This window comes from Rhinichthys klamathensis, unplaced genomic scaffold, assembly GCF_029890125.1.
Source record: "Rhinichthys klamathensis goyatoka isolate OS25496 unplaced genomic scaffold, OSU_Roscu_1.1 h1tg000539l_1, whole genome shotgun sequence".
Lineage (NCBI taxonomy): Eukaryota > Metazoa > Chordata > Actinopteri > Cypriniformes > Leuciscidae > Rhinichthys > Rhinichthys klamathensis.
In genome coordinates this window covers 141,810-162,887 of record NW_026607014.1, presented here as the reverse complement: position 1 = coordinate 162,887, position 21,078 = coordinate 141,810, and the positions used below count along the sequence as shown (strand labels likewise).

General features: G+C 36.0%; 1 protein-coding gene across 30 annotated transcripts in view; it reads right to left on the bottom strand.

Annotated features, from left to right (window-relative positions):
- Positions 1 to 21,078, bottom strand: part of rims2a (regulating synaptic membrane exocytosis 2a) — a 201,007-nt gene that overhangs the window by 66,630 nt on the left and 113,299 nt on the right. For 19 of the 30 annotated variants that reach the window (XM_056238766.1, XM_056238767.1, XM_056238770.1 and 16 more), the window contains 6 exons: positions 17,647 to 17,715; positions 14,965 to 15,100; positions 13,151 to 13,216; positions 7,381 to 7,572; positions 5,198 to 5,307; positions 3,517 to 3,549 (listed from right to left, as the gene is read on the bottom strand). In XM_056238766.1, coding sequence (XP_056094741.1) covers positions 3,517 to 3,549; positions 5,198 to 5,307; positions 7,381 to 7,572; positions 13,151 to 13,216; positions 14,965 to 15,100; positions 17,647 to 17,715 — 606 coding nt within the window. The remainder of the gene's footprint in view (positions 1 to 3,516; positions 3,550 to 5,197; positions 5,308 to 7,380; positions 7,573 to 13,150; positions 13,217 to 14,964; positions 15,101 to 17,646; positions 17,716 to 21,078) is intronic. The other 11 variants (XM_056238760.1, XM_056238773.1, XM_056238764.1 and 8 more) reach the window with 4 other exon arrangements.

Here is a 21,078-nt window from a genome sequence, read left to right as displayed (position 1 = left end):
CCTCTCACTACTGGTTTACGCCCCCTACTGCTGATTGGCTGCAAGAGTTTCTCAGAAATTGCTTACTGCACCTTTAAATACAGACTCAATGAGCATAAACACTTTCAAAACCAATCTCAAACATTTGAAAGGGATCGTGTATGTTGTATTATTTTTGTAAAAATAACTAATCAATAAATTGCCTCTTGAAAGACAATAGAGCTAAAATGCATGTTTATGCATACATTATAGTTTTATTTGAGCAACTCAAAAAGTCACAAGTAGATGACTGATAAAGATAAACTAAAGATAACTTTTTAAGAAAAGAACGTTACTGTTTATTTATCTACAATTGTAGATTATTTTATATCTAATTGGGTTTTAGATGATCATCTGACTGACATGTAAAGCAACCAAAAACAGTTTGTTTTCTTGTTTAAATGTACCATTATTGATACTACAACAATCGACTGGTGGAAAAACCTAATAATTCAAACCAACTGCACAGAAGTGTCAGTCTATGACCAGTCTATGTGCTGCAAACCCTGCAGAAAATGTGTGCAGGTCATAAAGCCAGCAAATCAGATTGAAACTGGCGATTTCAGTTTTGTGTGCAATAAGCATTAAACGGTTAGTGAACAGACTGTGAACTGTGAGTTTCTTGACAGGCCGATTGACTTCCAACTTCCACGGTTACTCCACCTGACTGTATTCAGCACAGAGATGTAGAGCTCAGAATCATTGAGAGGAAAGGGCACACGGGGTCAAGATCAGAGAGGTCAGAGGTCAAACCTGTCTGAGCAGCGATGTGTGTCTCCTCCTGATGGCCGTTAGATGAGTGACCAGCACTGACCACTGAGCCCTGCTGGTCCTCCCATGTCACCTCTTATCATGCAGGTCATTGACACAGAGACATAGGCAGCGTTAACATTCGGCTCGAGAAGACGTGTAGAAAAAGTAAGGGATTTCTACAGTGGCCTCAAAACCTGTTTGAAAACTTAAGTCATGCTTAAAAAATCTGAATGTGACATTAAGACAATATTAACTGCGGCTTCACAGTCCAAATCCATTGTTACTCTTCTTTCCATCAAACTTCTTTTTGTTTCACTTGGAAAGTGTGCTCGTGCTATTTTTTTATTTGAAATAAATGCCACTTGGTTTGATATTTTGTATCTAATGCAATACCTTCAGACTAGATTAGACTTTCAAATGCTTTTTGAGGCCACTGTATACTTCACACCTCAGTGTTTGTTCCAAAAAATACAGTCTGCATGCGTCTATATTTTATGTTTGCAAAAACGTGGCTTAAAATAATAGCCGGAACAATTCTGGGAATAATTCTAAGACCCTTCAGCACTGAAAGGAGTGAACAGCTCCTTTCTACACATGATTGTGCTCCATCTGCTGGTCAATCTCTGGAACTGCATCCTACTATACAATTCAGTCTGTGGAACCGATTGATTTACACTATTATAAAAATATGAAATTATAGAACATCTACTCTATAGAAAGTGTATAGAACAAAACCATGTGTTTTTAACTAAAAGTGACTTTTAGTTAAACAGAAAAGACTGAACGTTTATCCGGCTGTATACGGCTCAGAGCAAAACATTTATCCGGACAGAATTCGATTTTAATGCAACACAATCCGAATTTAATTTAAGACATCTCTAGATGTCCCTCATTATTCACAGCAAAACACATTAAAATACTGACAACCCACTCAAGAGAGATATATGAGAGACGTGAAGAGGGAGAGATTGACCTAGAAACAGACAGAGAGAGAAAACGACTCATCCATGAAGAACTCATGCAAGATCCGTGACGCATTAATCCTTCAATGGCAGTAGTTTTAAGAAAAGAAAAGACATTTTAAAGGACTGGGCGATATAGCTAAATATAGTGCAATACAAGTGTGTAAAAAAAAAAGTACTTAAAAACTATATTTTGAAAAATAATCATATTTTTCAATAATATATATATTGACATATATTATTATTATTATTAAAACATAACATAAAAATGCCACAATACTGAACAACAGAAATAAATCAAACTTTTTTTTTTTTTTACATGCGGAGTAAAACCAGGATGGCATTTTAAGAAAGAAAATATGGTCAATTTAGATATCATAGTGACTTTAAAATCAAATGCATATATATTATGATTATTTGATATATTGCCCAGCCCCTCGGCCCCTGAAATGTCCTCTCAGAAAAGAAAAGAAAGAGGAAAGTAAATAAAATATTGCAAAGCTACACTGCAAACACACACGCCTGGAGAGACTTGCCTTTCCTCCCGTTTACGGCTGGGCCATTAGGCCTCATCTCACACACTTTAAAACAACAGGAGCAATGGAGTAAAAACAGTGCAAAAATTGCACAAAATATAAGTCAAACTTCTAACAAAACCTCCTGTATACTCGTTTTGAGTGTCATATGAAAAAAATTATGAGAGAGCATTTCAAACAGCTGATGTAGAGTATCAGATGGACAGAAAGAGATGGATGCTGGGAAGGTGGCAGACACACACACACACACTCCCAACAGACCAGATCTTGTGACAAATACAACGGATGTGGCAGATGGGAGAAGAGGAAGTGCGATCGGTTGGAAACTCAAGTCTGTTAGTGTTTGTTGTGCATGTGTACAACCAATTTTTCATTTACAAACCTTAACCTGACACAAACTTGAAGTTATGTATAGACTGACCCTAAACTCGCTCAGAAGGTCTATCTGTCTATCTATCTATCTATCTATCTATCTATCTATCTATCTATCTATCTATCTATCTATCTATCTATCTATCTATCTATCTATCTATCTATCTATCTATCTATCTATCTATCTATCTATCTATCTATCTATCTATCTATCTATCTATCTATCTATCATCTGTCTGTCTGTCTGTCTAATCTATCTACCTACTAAAAGTTTGACCATTTAACCCTCTGGGGTCCAAGGTGTTTTTGGGGTCCTTGAGATGTTTTGACATACTCTGACATTTGTTCTTTTTTCAGTTGCTTATAAACATATAAATCTTAAAAGCTCAATATAAGCCTCCTCTTTAAATTATTTGTATTGTGTTTTATTAGTGACACATTTGGGATTCATTCCCCAACGTTAGCAAAACAGAACAACAAGTCGGTAAATTCAACCAATGATATTTGGACAAGACAAAAATACTGTGACTGCTTTTATAACAAAACAAAACAAAAAAACTTTTGGAAAATCCTTTATCACAACATTACACGATCACTGTTACAGTAAGACAAAGGGAAAGACGAAAAACTACCACTGTTTATCACATAAACACGAAGAGTTTGCAATGGACCTGGCTTCATAACCTCTTTAGGAGAAAGCTCTGCCGGAGCATTTGATGATTCCGAAATGAAGAGGAAATCTGACTTCCAAAAAGCTCTATAAGCCGAGGTTAATTCTAGACCTGTCTGTAGAGGAAACGTCAGCTCAAGACCATTGCAGAAAGGTTTAATTCAATCGGAAGATCTATTAAACCTTCACAGACGGTGTTACACACCTGGACAAGGCTCAAGTTCTTCATCTCCATCTTCTGAGAGAGGAATGAGAGAGGGAAACATCAGAGCGCACATGCACAACTAAACCACGCATGTCATTTACATGACCATGTGTGTGGCACACACTCAAATATAACCACAGGAAGTGACTGGCACACAAACTATGTCATATTCAGCCAATGAGGGTAATGGATAAGTGCAATGTTGTGATAATGTGTAACAATCCCTGAAAAACGACACCAATTCACACTGGAAACACTTCTGTTTTTCGAACCTTTCATATCGAACTTAATGCAGTGGATTTGGTTTATTATTTACTGAAATGACAAGCTTTGTTGTCACATCAGCTCAATAGAGTCAATCAGCAAGAAGGCCCCGCCCACCCGTGGGGGAAAACAAACTCTGTTACCCAATTAACGTATGTGGACAACAGTAACCAGGGCTTGACATTAACATCCGCCAACCCGCCAAATGTGTGTGATTTCAGCAGTGTCGTGTAACGCAGTCACTCCTACTAGCCACTTTGGCGGTTTGAATTTCATATATATTATATATAGGCTCGAATTTTCTTTTAAAAAGGCGTCTGAAATAATAAACGAAGTGCAATTTAGTGTCGTCAAAAATATAGATATTTCGATACATACAGTATCGATACTGAAAGACTGAAACGCTTCCAATACTCATTTTACGCAGAATTCACGATACCAGCTGGATCCGTGCATTCGGTCTTAAAGTGACAGTAGCCTAATATACCTGCTGGCAAATTATGAGATAGTATTAAAATGTCAGTTTTTCTCCATGGTTTCGATGTCAAAATTGTTGCCGGTGAAAATACTGAGTGGCTTGTAACTTTGGAAAACCATTAGCCACAGTGGCTGGTGAGCAAAAAAGTGAATGTCAAGCCCTGTTTGGCACAAAATGTCATTTTTCCTCAATCTTGAAATCAAAATGAGAGTTTTGTGTGTCCACCAAAGTGTTATGATATGGAATATCCGCAGAAGTGTTACTAGTATCTGATTTCGCAGATAGTTTTTTTCTTCTTCTGAATATTAAAATATAGATACGATGTAAGGAATTTGCTCTGGCTCTTGTTTGAAATTATTTTGTTCCATTTTTGTGCTTGTTGTCGTCTGTTGTCGTTGTGCACCCCGGATGGTCGGGGTTGTATTTGTCCCGCCCCATCTCCACTGTGATTGAACGACTGGGTAAAAGGTGGCAGTGATGAGTTCTGCGCTTTACCCAAAGTTGAACAGTTTTCAACTTCTGATTTTTAAACGCCGGCCTTAGAAGAAAAGAAAAAAAAACGCTTTGGTCGACACATGTCCATGTCTGTTAGATTTGAGGTTATCAGTATGCTATTGAATTGTAATCTTGACAAAAGTATATTTTAGCATCATTTTATAGGTAACAATTTACAATACGGTCCCACGTTAGTTTATGTGTTTACTAACGGAGCAAATTCCTATTTCAACAGTCAAAAACTGTCAAATTTATTGAATATTTTTCTTCATTTCCCTATTGAAATGAACAGGTCTGTAACTGGGGCTTGATGCATCACTGAATGTATCTATAGGTTGCTGCAGTCAGTCATTTTCCAATCCCACCTCTCAAATAAACCCATCTCAGCATGAGCAAGAGCCAACATGGAGAGAAAAAAGGAGCAACACAGACAGACAAACATACTTCTTTCCAGCGTCCCTTTCGGAGGCAGCTGTGGTAGCTGTCGTCCTCTCCTGCTGTTCACAGGGGTCCCAGTGGGGCTGGTCTGAACCGATCCACCACGAGGATTCGCCCTAGTACACAAAACACAATCACCATTATTATTGCCGTTTTGTGCATGCACCTTATTTCCATAACGCAAGGCATTACCCAGAACACTGACAGCGCTAGCAAGGAAATCAAAACAAAGTATCATAATAGGACATTCAACAAAAAGGCAAAACGAGATTTCGCAGTTGCTCTATGAAGCATCAGCAAATGAAAACCCAGTTGAAAATGATACATTATAAAAAATAGGGAGATGAAGGGTTAAAAAGCATGTGGATCAGTCAGTCATATATATGATATTTCACATATACATGTGCAGTAAAACCATGCAGATCCATTTGAATGATGCTGAGGATTAAAATAACAATAAATAAACATGGTTGTCCATCAGCATTTTGTATTAGCATAGTTACAAAGCGGGTATTAATATATACACTACCGTTCAAAAGTTTGGGGTCAGTGAGAATTTTATTTTTATTTTTTGGAGGAAAGAAATCAATACTTTAATTTATCAAGGACAGTAAAGACATTTATATTGTTACAAAAGATTCTATTTCAAACAAATGCTGTTCTTTTGAACTTCCTATTCATCAAAGAATCAAAAAAAAAAAAAAAAACTGTACAACTGACAGACCAACAACTGTTTCAACATTGATAATAATAATAAATGTTTCTTGAGCATCAAATCCTCATATTATACTGATTTGTGAAGGATCATTTGACACTGAAGACACTGACACTGGTGATGCTGAAAATTCAGCTTTGATCACAGGAATAAATTACACTTTACTATATATTCACACAGAAAACAGCTGATTTACACTGGAATAATATTTAATACTATAACTGATTTTTGTTGTATTTTTAATCAAATAAGCGCAGCCATGGTTAGCAGAAGAGAATTCTTTTAAAAGTATTTAAAATCGTACCGACCCCAAACTTTATAACGGTAGTGTATAAGGTAAATATATACTAAATATATGGTACGTCCAAAGTTGTTTGTCTGTTTTTAATGTCATTTCAACTTCTATAGCTGTTTTTATGGTGAAATCCAGCTTAAAGTATCAGATATACACTACGATTCAAAAGTTTGTGGTCAGTAAGATTTTTTAAAAGTCTTTTATGCTCACAAAGGTTACATTTATTTGATCAAAAATACAGTTAAAACCGTAATATTGTGAAATATTATTACAGTTTAAAACAACGTATAAAATAACGTAATCTTGTGATGCAAAGCTGCATTTTCAGCAACATTACTTCAGTCACATGATCCTTTAGAAATTATTTTAATATGCTGATTTGCTGCTCAAGAAACATTTCTCATTATTATCAATGTTGAAAACAGTTCTGCTGCTAATTTGTTTTTGTGGAAACCATGATAATAAAAAAAAAATCTGGATTATTTGATGAATAGAATGTTCAGAAAGAACAGCATGTACTTGAACTAAAAAATCTTTTGTAAAATTATAAATGTCTTGATTGTCACTTTTGTTTAATTTAATACATCCTTGCTTAACAAAAATATATATTTTTCACAAAAAAAAAAAAAAAAAATCTTGCATCAAACCACCAACACCTCACTGATGTAAATTCAGTTGTTCTGCCATTCTATTCCATGCATTATTCCCGGCAGGAGTCTTCAGTAAATATGTACTTTACACGTCGATTTTAATGGTGCATTTGACAAAATGCTTTGGCACATGAAGGTGAGTCTTCCACAGTGATGCTGCAAGAGAAGTGTGCGGTTTTCTCCGCCATCACCGAAAACAAACAAAACATATTAGTATCCAAGACAAAAGAACCAAATGGGGGGAAAACAAATGAGTTAAACATCACAATACAGGGATAACAACCAATGGAGATTCCACATCACTCACTGAAAGTATAACTGGTGTGTTTTGATATAAAACAAATCATTAAAAAGAAATGAGCCGCATCTGGTGCATCTACAGGGATCATGAGATGGAGCAGATATAACAGCGATGCCGCAGAGGGGGCATAAAATAAATCAAAGGGGTTGGTTGGGGATGCCGGGGATCTTTGTTAACACATGAAAGGTGTTTTGTTGGATTAGTCAGGGCTGCTTTGATCTGGGTCACCTCGATAAGGCAGGGGAGGGTGGAGCGGAGTGTCCTGACGGCAGCGAGGGCATCGAGGATCTCATGTGGGGCCCGTCGGGCGGCCGCTCTGTGGAGCGAGAGCGACTGTACATGGGACGCTCCATTGCGGACCGCTGGTCTGCAGAACGGGACCTGTGGTGATACTCGTGCCTGTCTGGCGCTCCGTAATTCCTGGAGAAACGTGATTGGGGGGGGGAAACAGGTCGGTGTTTAGTGTGGGACAGGTCTGTTGTGTCAGGCTGATGGAGCGCTGAGACTCTTACAGGTCCATGGTTAAGCTGTGTCGATCTTTGGCACTTTGGAAGCAACAAATGTAAGAGTCTAGTTCAACAGTTCAATGCTGGATGTAATAAACTTTTCATTTGGTTTTGTTGCAGAGTTTATAAGACTGAAAGATACATTACAAATTAAAACTGTGGAAGGAAAGAGTGTTCTCGGATTATTCCCAATTTTTTAGTGAAAAAAGAAAAAATCCCATCCATTTTATCCAGAGAGAAAACTTTTTTTTTTTAGAGATAAGGTGCAAATAATTTCATAAAAAAAAAAAAAAAATCCCTATGGAGAAAATGAATGGGAAAAATATTTCTGGAACCAACACTGCTTTAAAAAAACAACACCACTTTTAACACTGTATAATATACAATAATGCACAAGACAACACAGAGACACGTGTAGTGCATGAAAAGTTGCCCAGCATCAGATCACGGATTAATATATTAATAAATAATTACTGAAATAAATGCAGTGACTACACTGGCTGTTTAATAAGAAATGTTAATATACAAATAATAATAAAAGAGATTTATTTTAAAAAGTACTCAAATTAAACATTTTAAAGTGACAGACAAACTGAATAAAAAAAATTGTGTTTTAGTTTTATGCAAATTCTTAAGACTAATTAACTTGTGCAATCCTTAAATCCCGTATGATTTCTATCCCTAAATGAAAGAGAATAAGGAAATGGCTTTGGGATTTTTTTAAGGTGAAGAAATATATTATTTGCATTACAACACTTGCTAAAATTATTTGCATATCATTACTCTAATATATCGAAAGGTCAAAGCAAAGAACTACAAAACGTAAAAATGGTCACGGCATACTTTAAGATCACTTTGTTTAAGATTGTGTGTTCGCGGTTTACTACTGTATGCAACAACAATGCGACGTCTTCACTGTTCTTGGAAAAATTATTTCTTGGTTTAACTAGTGCTGTCAAATCGATTAATAGCAATTAATCACATCTAACATAAAAGTTTGTATGTATAATATATAAATATGTGTGTGTGTGTGTGTGTGTGTATATATAAACTTTTATGTTAGATATGATTAATCGATTTGACAGCACTAGTTTAGACACAAACGTCCCTAAATTTAGTGAGACTTATGCTTTGAACGAGAAAATGTTATTTGCAAATGGGTTAAGAAAATAAACGTAATTTAAAAAAAAATATGGCAAAACCAGTAGCCAATATGAAGACTTCGCACTAGACGTGGGGTTATTCGGTAGTGAAACGGGCCCAGCTCATGACAGGGCAGCAGGGTTGCTCTCGGTGTTGGATATCATCCCATATAATGTCTTCAACTTGAAACAAAAAGGCTGTCGACATTTTAGACGGGCCATAAATGGCTGACCCAAAAAACTGCAGCACCGGTACCCCTCCATGTCACTGTACGCCTCTATGACGGGTCGTCCCAGCAGGACAAGGTAACCTGACCACCGCCCGCAGATTGATGGGACACACACTATTGCCACGGCTGCCAAAAAGACACAGATATTTGGAACTGACTCACATAAACCCTCACAGACTGTGCATTAAACACACTTGCCCTGACGTAGCTACTCTGCAAATGTATGGAAAGAGTGGTGGGTAACCACCTCTCCAGCTCTGTGACAGGAAGACTGGACCCATTCCAGTTCGCTTATAAAGCTAAACGTGGAGTGGAGGATGCAACTCTAACTCTCTTGGACACTGTGACCAGACAGCTGGATTCATTACACACCCACACAAGGATTTTATTTATGGACCTTTCCTCTGCTTTTAATACTGTACACATATATACACTTCTGCAACATCTAGTCGAGCTTCAGGTCCACCCAAAACTGATTTTATGGATTAAGAACTTCTTACAGGACAGACCACAACAGGAGCGTGTGAACGGGTTTAATTCTAGGAAACAGGTTTTAAACACTGGCCTCCCCAAGGATGTGTTTTATCTCCTGCTCTTTTCTCTGTTTACACAAACAATATATCCTGTAACAGGGATGGAATGTTTCTGTTTAAGTGTGCTGATGAATGATATGGCCTTAGTAGCCCACTTGTCTGATACTAAGGCACTGTCTGATTACCATCAGACAGTTAATAATCTGGTCACAACATTCCAAGAAATTTCCCTGGAGTTTAACATCGATAAAACCAAGGAGTTGTGCTGTCAGAGCAGGGAAACCAAAAATACACAGCAAATGTTTCAACCCCTCAGCATCAATGTTCAGCCAGTTGAACAAGTCAATGTTTTTAAATACCTTGGGACAGAGATGGACACATCTCTGTCTTTTTCACAGCACGCAGACACTGTATATAAGAAAGCCCAGGAACCTGGTGAGGAAACGTGAGCAAGGACATTTTAACTAGGGTCTAGCGGTCACTCATTGAATCCATACTCACTTTCAATATCTCAGCCTGGTATAATGCCCTCACCGTCAAGCACAAAACCAAACTTGCACGAATAATAAATCAAGCCAGTAAGATAATAGGCTCCCCCCAAACTCCCTTAACAGAACTTCATACCCGGTCAGTATTGAGGAAAGCCACTACAATCACACAGGAGCCCACACACCCCCTTAAAGGGTTAGTTCACCCAAAAATGAAAATTATGTCATTAATGACTCTCCCTCATGTAAGCCCGTAAGACCTCCGTTCATCTTCGGAACACAGTTTAAGATATTTTAGATTTAGTCCGAGAGCTTTCTGTCCCTCCATTGAAAATGTATGTACGGTATACTGTCCTTGTCCAGAAAGGAAATAAAGACATCATCAAAGTAGTCCATGTGACATCAGTGGGTTAGTTAGAATGTTTTGAAGCATCGAAAATACATTTTGGTCCAAAAATAACAAAAACTACGACTTTATTCAGCATTGTATTGTCTTCCGGTTCTGTTGTGGATCCGCGTTCAGTGACGCTGATGACGTGTATCTGGTGCGCCCGAGCTTCGTTTACAGTCTGAGGGAGACGCACGCTGGAAACAAAACAATCCTTACAAACATGTCTAAGGATTTCCACACAGAGGAAGACTTGCATTTCTTTGCCCAGCCATATTTATTTGAACCCAAATACACGGACGCACCAGATAACACGTCAGCAGCGTCTTACGTCATCAGCGTCACTGAACGCGGATCCACAACAGAACCGGAAGACAATACAATGCTGAATAAAGTCGTAGTTTTTGCTATTTTTGGACCAAAATGTATTTTCGATGCTTCAAAACATTCTAACTAACCCACTGATGTCACATGGACTACTTTGATGATGTCTTTATTTCCTTTCTGGACAAGGACAGTGAGTATACTGTACATCCATTTTCAATGGAGGGACAGAAAGCTCTCGGACTAAATCTAAAACAGGGATAGGCAACGTCGATCCTGGAGTGCCGCTGTCCAGCAGAGTTTAGCTCCAACCCTGATATAAACTCGCCCGCCTTTAGCATTAGTAATCCTGAAGACATTGATTAGCTTGCTCAGGTGTGTTTGATTAGGGTTGGAGCTAAACTCTGCAGGACAGTGGCACTCCAGGATCCACGTTGCCTATCCCTGATCTAAAATATCTTAAACTGTGTTCCGAAGATGAACGGAGGTCTTACGGGCTTGGAACGACATGAGGGCGAGTAATTAATGACATCATTTTCATTTTTGGGTGAACTAACCCTTTAACCAATCCTTTCAGTTAATGCCATCGGGTCGACGCTACAGAGTCCCACTTGCAAGGAAAAACATATAAAAAAAGATCTTTCATTTCCACAGCCATTACTATACTGAACAACCATAGATAGAACACATCACATTTTTGTATTTTGCACATGTCTGTACAGCTAATGATGTGGCTAAATTGTCTTGTGTATCCATGTTTTTGTATGTGTTTTTATGTTATCTGAGCTGGTTTTGTCAAAGACAAATTTCTGTCACTTGTGCCAGACAATAAACATTTTCTTATCTTATCTTATCTCCATCAGGGTTTAAACATTTTTTAAAGTGATAAAAGTAAATAATAAAAACATTACAGATTAATGCACATTACTAGAGATTAACATCTGCTAGACAACTTTTTACACAAAACACCAAGTTAGAGATTATAGACAAACACACATCGATGTGTAGCACTCAAAGCAGTGAAGTACTGTATTTATGTCCATTTTACCTCATTCGTCACTGATTATTAAAACAAAAACCTGAGCTAGCAGCAAAAATAAGTGCTCAGATTCTTTATGATGACCTTATGAGAAAATGATGACGATGCTTTAGGAATGATTCAAAGGCATACAGTAGCTCACCATTCTTACAAAGAGAAGCTTGTTAGGTATAATGGTGTATATATTGTCCAAGCTTTCTTGGGAAATATATACATTTGCAGGGATGGTGCACAATAGGACAAAGGGATGAGGAAATACATGTGCTCTTCCTTCAGCATGTTCCCTTTCAGTCGAGAATGTCAGACGCAGTCGACGTCGACTGAACGGTGATCCCCATTCAGTCGACGTCGACTACGTCCTCCGTTCCCTCCTTCAGGGAACGGTGGGTTGCATACGCAACCAGGACGTTTTTCAGAGTGTTTCCTAGTTTTTTTAGACTTTAAACCTCAGGTTGACATTAATAAATCACCAGTGAACTGATAAAATTGATGTACAGTCATTTTTTCAAATATATACAAAATTACGCCTAAAATGATTACAATGCATTATAATAACTGCTTTAAAATTATTTTTATTTTAAATAACATTTAAATAATTTATTTTTAAATTGGTTAAATTTATATTTGATTATAATATTCGATAATTAAAATAATAATAATGAAATTTAAGTTGGTTTTTAAATGTTTTACTTAAATATTTGTGTAGCTTTAAGTACATTATTCCTGAAATAAACACTTTGTTTATTTCTGTTCTTTAAGCTACAGTCATTTATATTCAATTACAAATATAATTCATTCAACACTGAAAAGTATTGATTGAAAACAAAGCACTAACAATTCATGAAAAAAAGCATTTTGCTAAATATTTGTAAGTTCATGCTTATTAGAGCATCACAGCATTGGCTTAGTAATCTACTAAAGCAAAACTAATAAATATTATTATTCAACTAATTAATATGAATAAATACTAATAAATATTAAACTAATTAATATTACTAAAACATTATGGGTGGATGCTGCATCCACAACAGAAACAAACTACAAAGAAAAAATATTTAGTGCACCTTTAGGAATCTTGTATTTGTATTAATACCAGGACATATGCAGTCAGTGTCAAAATGTCAACATGAGGTTGTTAGGTTTAAGGTTTCTCAATGTCAGAGACCCTCAAGAATGCAGGTTTTCAACTAAACAACAAATCAGTATCAAACTGGTGGCATCTTATGTCATGATTATGAAAGTGCTGTAGTGAAAACCTGGATTTGTTAAAGTTGAGAGGTTTGAGAAACCCTGATGTGTTAGTGAGGGCTTCTAGCAGGGAGAGTAATGAGGACGGATGTCGCTCTACCTGAGTTCCTTCAGCTGACTGTCATGAGGCTGACTGTGTCGGGTTCGAGGTAAGGTGAGAAAATGACTGCAGGCAGATGGAGAGAATATAGATGGAATTTCAGAAGAGAGATGGGAAGATTTGAGGGAAGAGAGGGGATCATGTTTATTTTGGAGCTGATGATGGTGGGATGAACCCAAACTCTTCATGAGGAAGAAATGTGGTTACTGTTCAATGGCACTAACACTCACACGCCCAACTGCATCAGATCATTTTAAAACAGTGTAATTAAAGGGGCCAACAGGATTTTCTTGCACTATACTGATACTCAGCTGTATTAAAAAAATCATTGTTGTTATTATGAATAGTCTGATATTATTATTAATAGGTTACATTATAAGTGCACTTCAGGGAAAAACGACTGCTACAAAATTTAGCTCCTTTAAAGCAAATATACACTCACCGTCCACTTTATTAGGTACACCTGTTCAACTGCTTGTTAAAGCATTTAATCAGCCAATCACAGGAACTCAATGCATTTAGGCATGTAGACATGATCAAGACGATCTCCTGAAGTTCAACTGAGCATCAGAATGGGGAAGAAAGGTGATTTAAGTGACTTTCAACGTGGCATGGTTGTTGGTGCCAGATGGGCTGGTCTGAGTATTTCAGAAACTGCTGATCTACTGGCATTTTCACGTACAACCATCTCTAGGGTCTACAGAGAATGCAACAAGTGAAGCAGAAGAGCATCTCTGAACACACAGCATGTGCCACTCCTGTCAGCTAAGTACAGGAAACTGAAGCAATTCGCACAGGCTCACCGAAATTGCACAATAGAAGATTGGAAAAACATTGCCTGGTCTGATGAGTCTCGATTTCTGCTGCGACATTCAGATGGTTGGGTCAGAATTTGGTGTAAACAACATGAAAGCATGGATCTATCCTGCCTTTATCAACAGTTTAAGCTGCTGCTGGTGTAATGGGCTGGAGGATGTTTTCTTGGCTCACTTTGGGCCTCTTAGTACCAACTGAGCATCGCCACAGACTACCTGAGTAGCTGACCACGTCCATCCCTTTATGACCACAGTGGACCCGTCTTCTGATGACTACTTCCAGCAGGATAACGAACAATGTCACAATGCTTAAATCATCTCAAACTGGTTTCTTGAACATGACTGAGTTCTCTAAACTCATATGGCGTCCACAGTCACCAGATCTCTGCAATAGAGCAGCTTTGAGATGTGGTGGAACTGGAGATTCACATCATGGATGAGCAGCCGCCAAATCTGCAGCAACTGTGTGATGCTATCATGTCAATATGAACTAAAAATCTCTGAGGAATGTTTCCAGGACCTTGTTGAATTTATGCCACGAAGAATTAAGGCATTTCTGAAGGCAAAAGGGGTCCAACCCGGTTCTAGCAAGGTGTACCTAATAAAGTGGCCGGTGAGTGTATATTTCTATTACTATGCCAATTTGCCAATGCTTGCTTACTAGAAACCCTCAATAACATTTTACTAAACATAAGTAATTAAGTAAATAAATACTTGGAAACAAGCTTCCATAGATTGATTAACCTTTTACAAAACATAAATATTATGAATATTAATATTAATAATTAATGACAATGCTTGCTTGCTTACTAGAAAACCCTAAATAATTTTTTTTTACTAAACAAATATTATAGAATATACAAAGTTTGAGAGGTGCATGATCCTTGATATTGATTCGGTAACACTGACACACTGAAACCCTTCAAAACATCAAAACCCTTCAACCACAGTTCAGATGCTTACGAAGAGAAAAGGTTAAGAGAGAAAGATGTGTCTTACCTCTGAGAAGGGGGCATGCTGGGAGACCGTGACCTCGCCCGGTTGATGTCGGCTGACCGAGAGCAATGATTGGACGATAAGACCTGCTCAGGCACAGAGAGGGTGGAGCTCTGGAGGTCCCTGCCGTTCCTATAGTCTGTAACAAAGGAAAGAATTACTGAATTAATCATCTGTGGCAACAAAGATTTTTACTACATGTATTATTGCAAAACTGCTAAACCGTTTAATAATAGCAATTTAATAAGTATATTCCTTCATGCAAAAATGTTTAATCGGTTTGGATTTTTGGATTTAACACAGTCTGTTTTAGATTATATATTGTATGCTTATGTGTGTTTCCGCAATAACTGGTTCTTAAATTGCTGTAAAAGTTGCTTTTTAAAGCCAATATGTTCCAGGCCAGCCATGATTGAACTTAACTCCCATTAAATCAGAAAACGGCTTTCACAACCAAAACCAGAATAATGACTTTTTCCTCATGCAAGAGCTGTCAGCCCACTCAGCCTGATGGCATTTCATTACCCAGCATTCAGTGTGGCCACGCTAAGGTCAGTGCCTCGCATGATTACAAAAGATTGATGTTCAACTGACTGTATCGCACATTAAAACAGGCTGAAGGTAGAACAATGTATCAAAGAGAAGTTTGAGGAGGGGTATTTTGTCTTTCTGACTATTTATAATTTTACTTTTTACTTGGAACTCACAATTGATTCTAATAGAGTTTGATGTTGCTAATGGTGTAATACTCCACTAAATATGTAGCATCCACAAAAGTTGGGTAAAATAGTAATTTATCAATTTTATCAGTAATTAAATAATTATAATAATTAAACATAAGTGCTTTTATTTAACATTTTGGTCTTGCTTTATCTACGAAGGAGATTTTCGATGCTGCCCGGTCAGTAAGATATTTTTTTATGTTTTTGAAACAACATTTCTTATGCTCATCAAGACTAATACAGTAATATGTTGAAATAAATTTCAAATAACGGTTTTAAATTAAACTATTTAAAAAAAATCAATTTTAATACATTTTAAAAAGTAACATTACTGTGATGTCAAAGCTGTATTTTCAGCATCATTATTACTCCAATCTTGTGTCACGTGATCATTCAGAAATCATTCTAATATGCTGATTTGCTGATCACGAAACATTATTATTATTAACAATGTTGAAAACAGTTGTGCTGCTTTACACTTTTGTAGTTCAAAATAACTTTTTTTTTTTTTTAAATATACAGTATGTATAAAAAATATTGTAACATTATAAATGTTTTTATGGTCAGTTTAAAGCATCCTTGCTGAAAAATATATATAATGTAAAAGTATTAAAAGGTATTAATCACCTTCTGTAATATCACCTACAATGTTGTCTAATCAGGCAGCTACAGAGCTACAGTATCTATTACAGTACAAGCAACATTAGTTTGGTCTGTCTGTTCTGAAACACACACACACACACACACACATATGCACAACCTCATTCTGAATGTGACCTCTGTGTGCTCCAGCGCAGAGACTGCATCGGCACCAGTGCATCATGCTGCAATAAATGAACGGCTGCTAAACACAGGGGCCACAAAACAACTACAGCTGCACAGAGTGCATGAAGGGAAAGCAGCGATCTATAATTCCTCTGAATGTTAATCATCTTCTCCCGGCGGAAAGCAATGCATCAGCACTTTACAACCGGCCCGGAGACAGAGCCAAAATCAATGAGAGAGAGAGAGACTGAGAGAGGGTTTCCCTCTCTCACAAAGAGCACGACTGGAATTTTAAAAAGGGTGTGTGGATGTGTGTGTTTCCAGCCTATTTAGACTTTCCTTTCCCATCTGAGATGAACATTTTTTGCACCAGTATTAGGTTGAAAAGTGGTGAAGACACCTATAACATATACTGTATATAGCATACTGTGCATAGCAGGACATTAACCTTTTTGTGTGGAATATGTGCCCCACATCTCTTACTTGATTTATTGAACTGAACTGCTAAAAGTTCAGACATTTTAACACACAGAAGTTGATTAAAAATGAAAAATAGTCACATTTATTTCCGAGATGATAATTGGATGGCACTTGCTGAAATATGTGACAACAATGTGCCAAGACAACATTTCTAACTTTCATCTCAAGTTTTTCAAGTTGCATTTTTTCTAATAGTTTTATTTATGTTTATTTCAGTTAACAATTTTTTTATTTCAAATATTTTAACATTTGGTTACAATAACAACACTAATATGTGGCATTCAGCAAGTAGTGTGTAGTGTAGGAGTATGCATTATGCAATATTTCAAACAGTAGTATGCTACATATATAGTAGTATGCATGCAGTATGCAGTTTATACTATATATGGTATAGAGCAAGCAGTATGTTAGTAGCATATTTAAAAAAAATTGTCAATAGTGTATGGTGTATACTGCACAGTATTCAGTAAGTGATAAGTAAAACAGTATGCATTATGCAACGTTTTTAAACAGTATGCTACATTATTTTTCAAATGACCTCATTACATTGCATGCGAGTAATGTCCAGTTATTATCATTTGGAAATAAATATGGTTCTGTGAGAGTGTGTGCCTTCAAGAGCAAAGAGTGACTTTATATTGAACGAATTTAGCAGTAAATGTCTTCTTCACCTCCATCAGATGGTGTCATTTTCACTGTGTTCCTGCTAACATCTTACCTGACACAACGCCAACACCATCTTCACCGTCATAGTCTGAGAACTCACTGTCACTGATCCTCTGAGACCCTACAGGAGAAAGACAGAGACACAGACAGACAAGTGTTAGTACGGTCTGTACCGAGCCTGGATCATGTGATGTAGCTGTTCTATGAGAATGTGGATTCTGCAGCAAGCAGTGAGGTGTAATGTGAGGATCCTTTCTGCTCTGTAAACCACTATAAACATATATACTTGCTCTGATCCTAAATCTCCTACGTTTGCTTGCTGATATAGATAGATAGATAGATAGATAGATAGATAGATAGATAGATAGATAGATAGATAGATAGATAGATAGATAGATAGATAGATAGATAGATAGATAGACAGACAGACAGACAAGCTTATGAATCTAGACAGACAGATACAATACATAGACACAGACAGATAGATAGACAGACAGACATATATATAGATAGATAGATAGATAGATAGATAGATAGATAGATAGATAGATAGATAGATAGACAGACACACATATAGATAGAAAGATAGATAGACAGACACATATAGATAGATAGACAGACAGACACATATATAGATAGATAGATAGACAGACAGACACATATATAGATAGATAGATAGACATACACACATATAGATAGATAGATAGATAGACAGACACATATATAGATAGATAGATAGATAGATAGATAGATAGATAGATAGATAGATAGATAGATAGATAGATAGATAGATAGATAGATAGATAGATAGACACACATATAGATAGATAGATAGATAGATAGATAGATAGATAGATAGATAGATAGATAGATAGATAGATAGATAGACACATATATAGATAGATAGATAGACAGACAGACAGACAGACAGACATATAGATAGATAGACAGACAGATAGATAAATAGATAGATAGATAGATAGATAGATGATAGATAGATAGATAGATAGATAGATAGATAGATAGATAGATAGATAGATAGATAGATAGATAGATAGATAGATAGATAGATAGATAGATAGATAGATAGATAGACATATAGATAGATAGATAGATAGATAGATAGATAGATAGATAGATAGATAGATAGATAGATAGATAGATAGACAGACATATAGATAGACAGACATATAGACATATAGACATAAAGACAGACATAGATAGATAGATAGATAGATAGATAGATAGATAGATAGATAGATAGATAGATAGATAGATAGATAGACAGACATATATAGATAGACACAGACAGACATATAGATAGACAGACATAAAGATAGACACAGACAGGCTTATGAATCGACAGACAGATAGATAGATAGATAGATAGATAGATAGATAGATAGATAGATAGATAGATAGATAGATAGATAGATAGATAGATAGATAGATAGATAGATAGATAGATAGATAGATAGATAGATAGATAGATAGATAGATAGATAAGCTTATGAATCTAGACAGACAGACAGACAGACAGATACAGTACATAGACAGACAGATAGATAGATAGACAGACAGATAGGCTTATGAATCGATAGATATAGATAGATAGATAGATAGATAGATAGATAGATAGATACACATATAGATAGATAGATAGATAGACAGACATATAGATAGATAGACACAGACAGATAGGCTTATGAATCGATAGATAGACAGACAGACAGACAGACAGACAGATAGATAGATAGATAGATAGATAGATAGATAGATAGATAGATAGATAGATAGATAGACAGACAGACATATAGATATATAGCCAGACATAAAGATAGACACAGACAGGCTTATGAATCGACAGACAGATAGATAGATAGATAGATAGATAGATAGATAGATAGATAGATAGATAGATAGATAGATAGATAGATAGATAGATAGATAGATAGATAGATAGATAGATAGATAGATAGATAGACATATAGATATATAGACAGACATATAGATATATAGACAGACATATAGATAGACAGACAGGCTTATGAATCGATAGATAGATAGATAGATAGATAGATAGATAGATAGATAGATAGATAGATAGATAGATAGATAGATAGATAGATAGATAGATAGATAGATAGATAGATAGATAGATAGATAGATAGATAGATAGATAGATAAGCTTATGAATCTAGACAGACAGACAGACAGACAGACAGATACAGTACATAGACAGACAGATAGATAGATAGACACAGACAGATAGGCTTATGAATCGATAGATATAGATAGATAGATAGATAGATAGATAGATAGATAGATAGATAGATAGATAGATAGATAGATAGATAGATAGACACACATATAGATAGATAGATAGATAGATAGATAGATAGATAGATAGATAGATAGATAGATAGATAGATAGATAGATAGATAGATAGATAGATAGATAGATAGATAGACAGACATACAGATAGACACAGACAGATAGGCTTATGAATCGATAGACAGACAGACAGACAGACAGACAGATAGATAGATAGATAGATAGATAGATAGATAGATAGATAGATAGATAGATAGATAGATAGATAGATAGACATATAGATAGATAGATAGACATATAGATAGATAGACAGACATATAGATATATAGACAGACATAAAGATAGACACAGACAGGCATACAGATAGACACAGACAGATAGGCTTATGAATCGATAGACAGACAGACAGACAGACAGACAGACAGATAGATAGATAGATAGATAGATAGATAGATAGATAGATAGATAGATAGATAGATAGATAGACATATAGATAGATAGATAGACATATAGATAGATAGACAGACATATAGATATATAGACAGACATAAAGATAGACACAGACAGGCTTATGAATCGACAGATAGATAGATAGATAGATAGATAGATAGATAGATAGATAGATAGATAGATAGATAGATAGATAGATAGATAGATAGATAGATAGATAGATAGACATATAGATAGATAGATAGACATATAGATAGATAGACAGACATATAGATATATAGACAGACATAAAGATAGACACAGACAGGCTTATGAATCGACAGATAGATAGATAGATAGATAGATAGATAGATAGATAGATAGATAGATAGATAGATAGATAGATAGATAGATAGATAGATAGATAGATAGATAGATAGATAGATAGATAGATAGATAGATAGATAGATAGATAGATAGATATATAGATATATAGACAGACATATAGATAGGCACAGACAGGCTTATGAATCGACAGATAGATAGATAGATAGATAGATAGATAGATAGATAGATAGATAGATAGATAGATAGATAGATAGATAGATAGATAGATAGATAGATAGATAGATAGATAGAGTTAGTTGCCAAAGCAAGATTTCTAATTTCAGTTTGTTGTTATTTTATTCTAGCAATATTTCATTTTCTTTCAGCTTGATT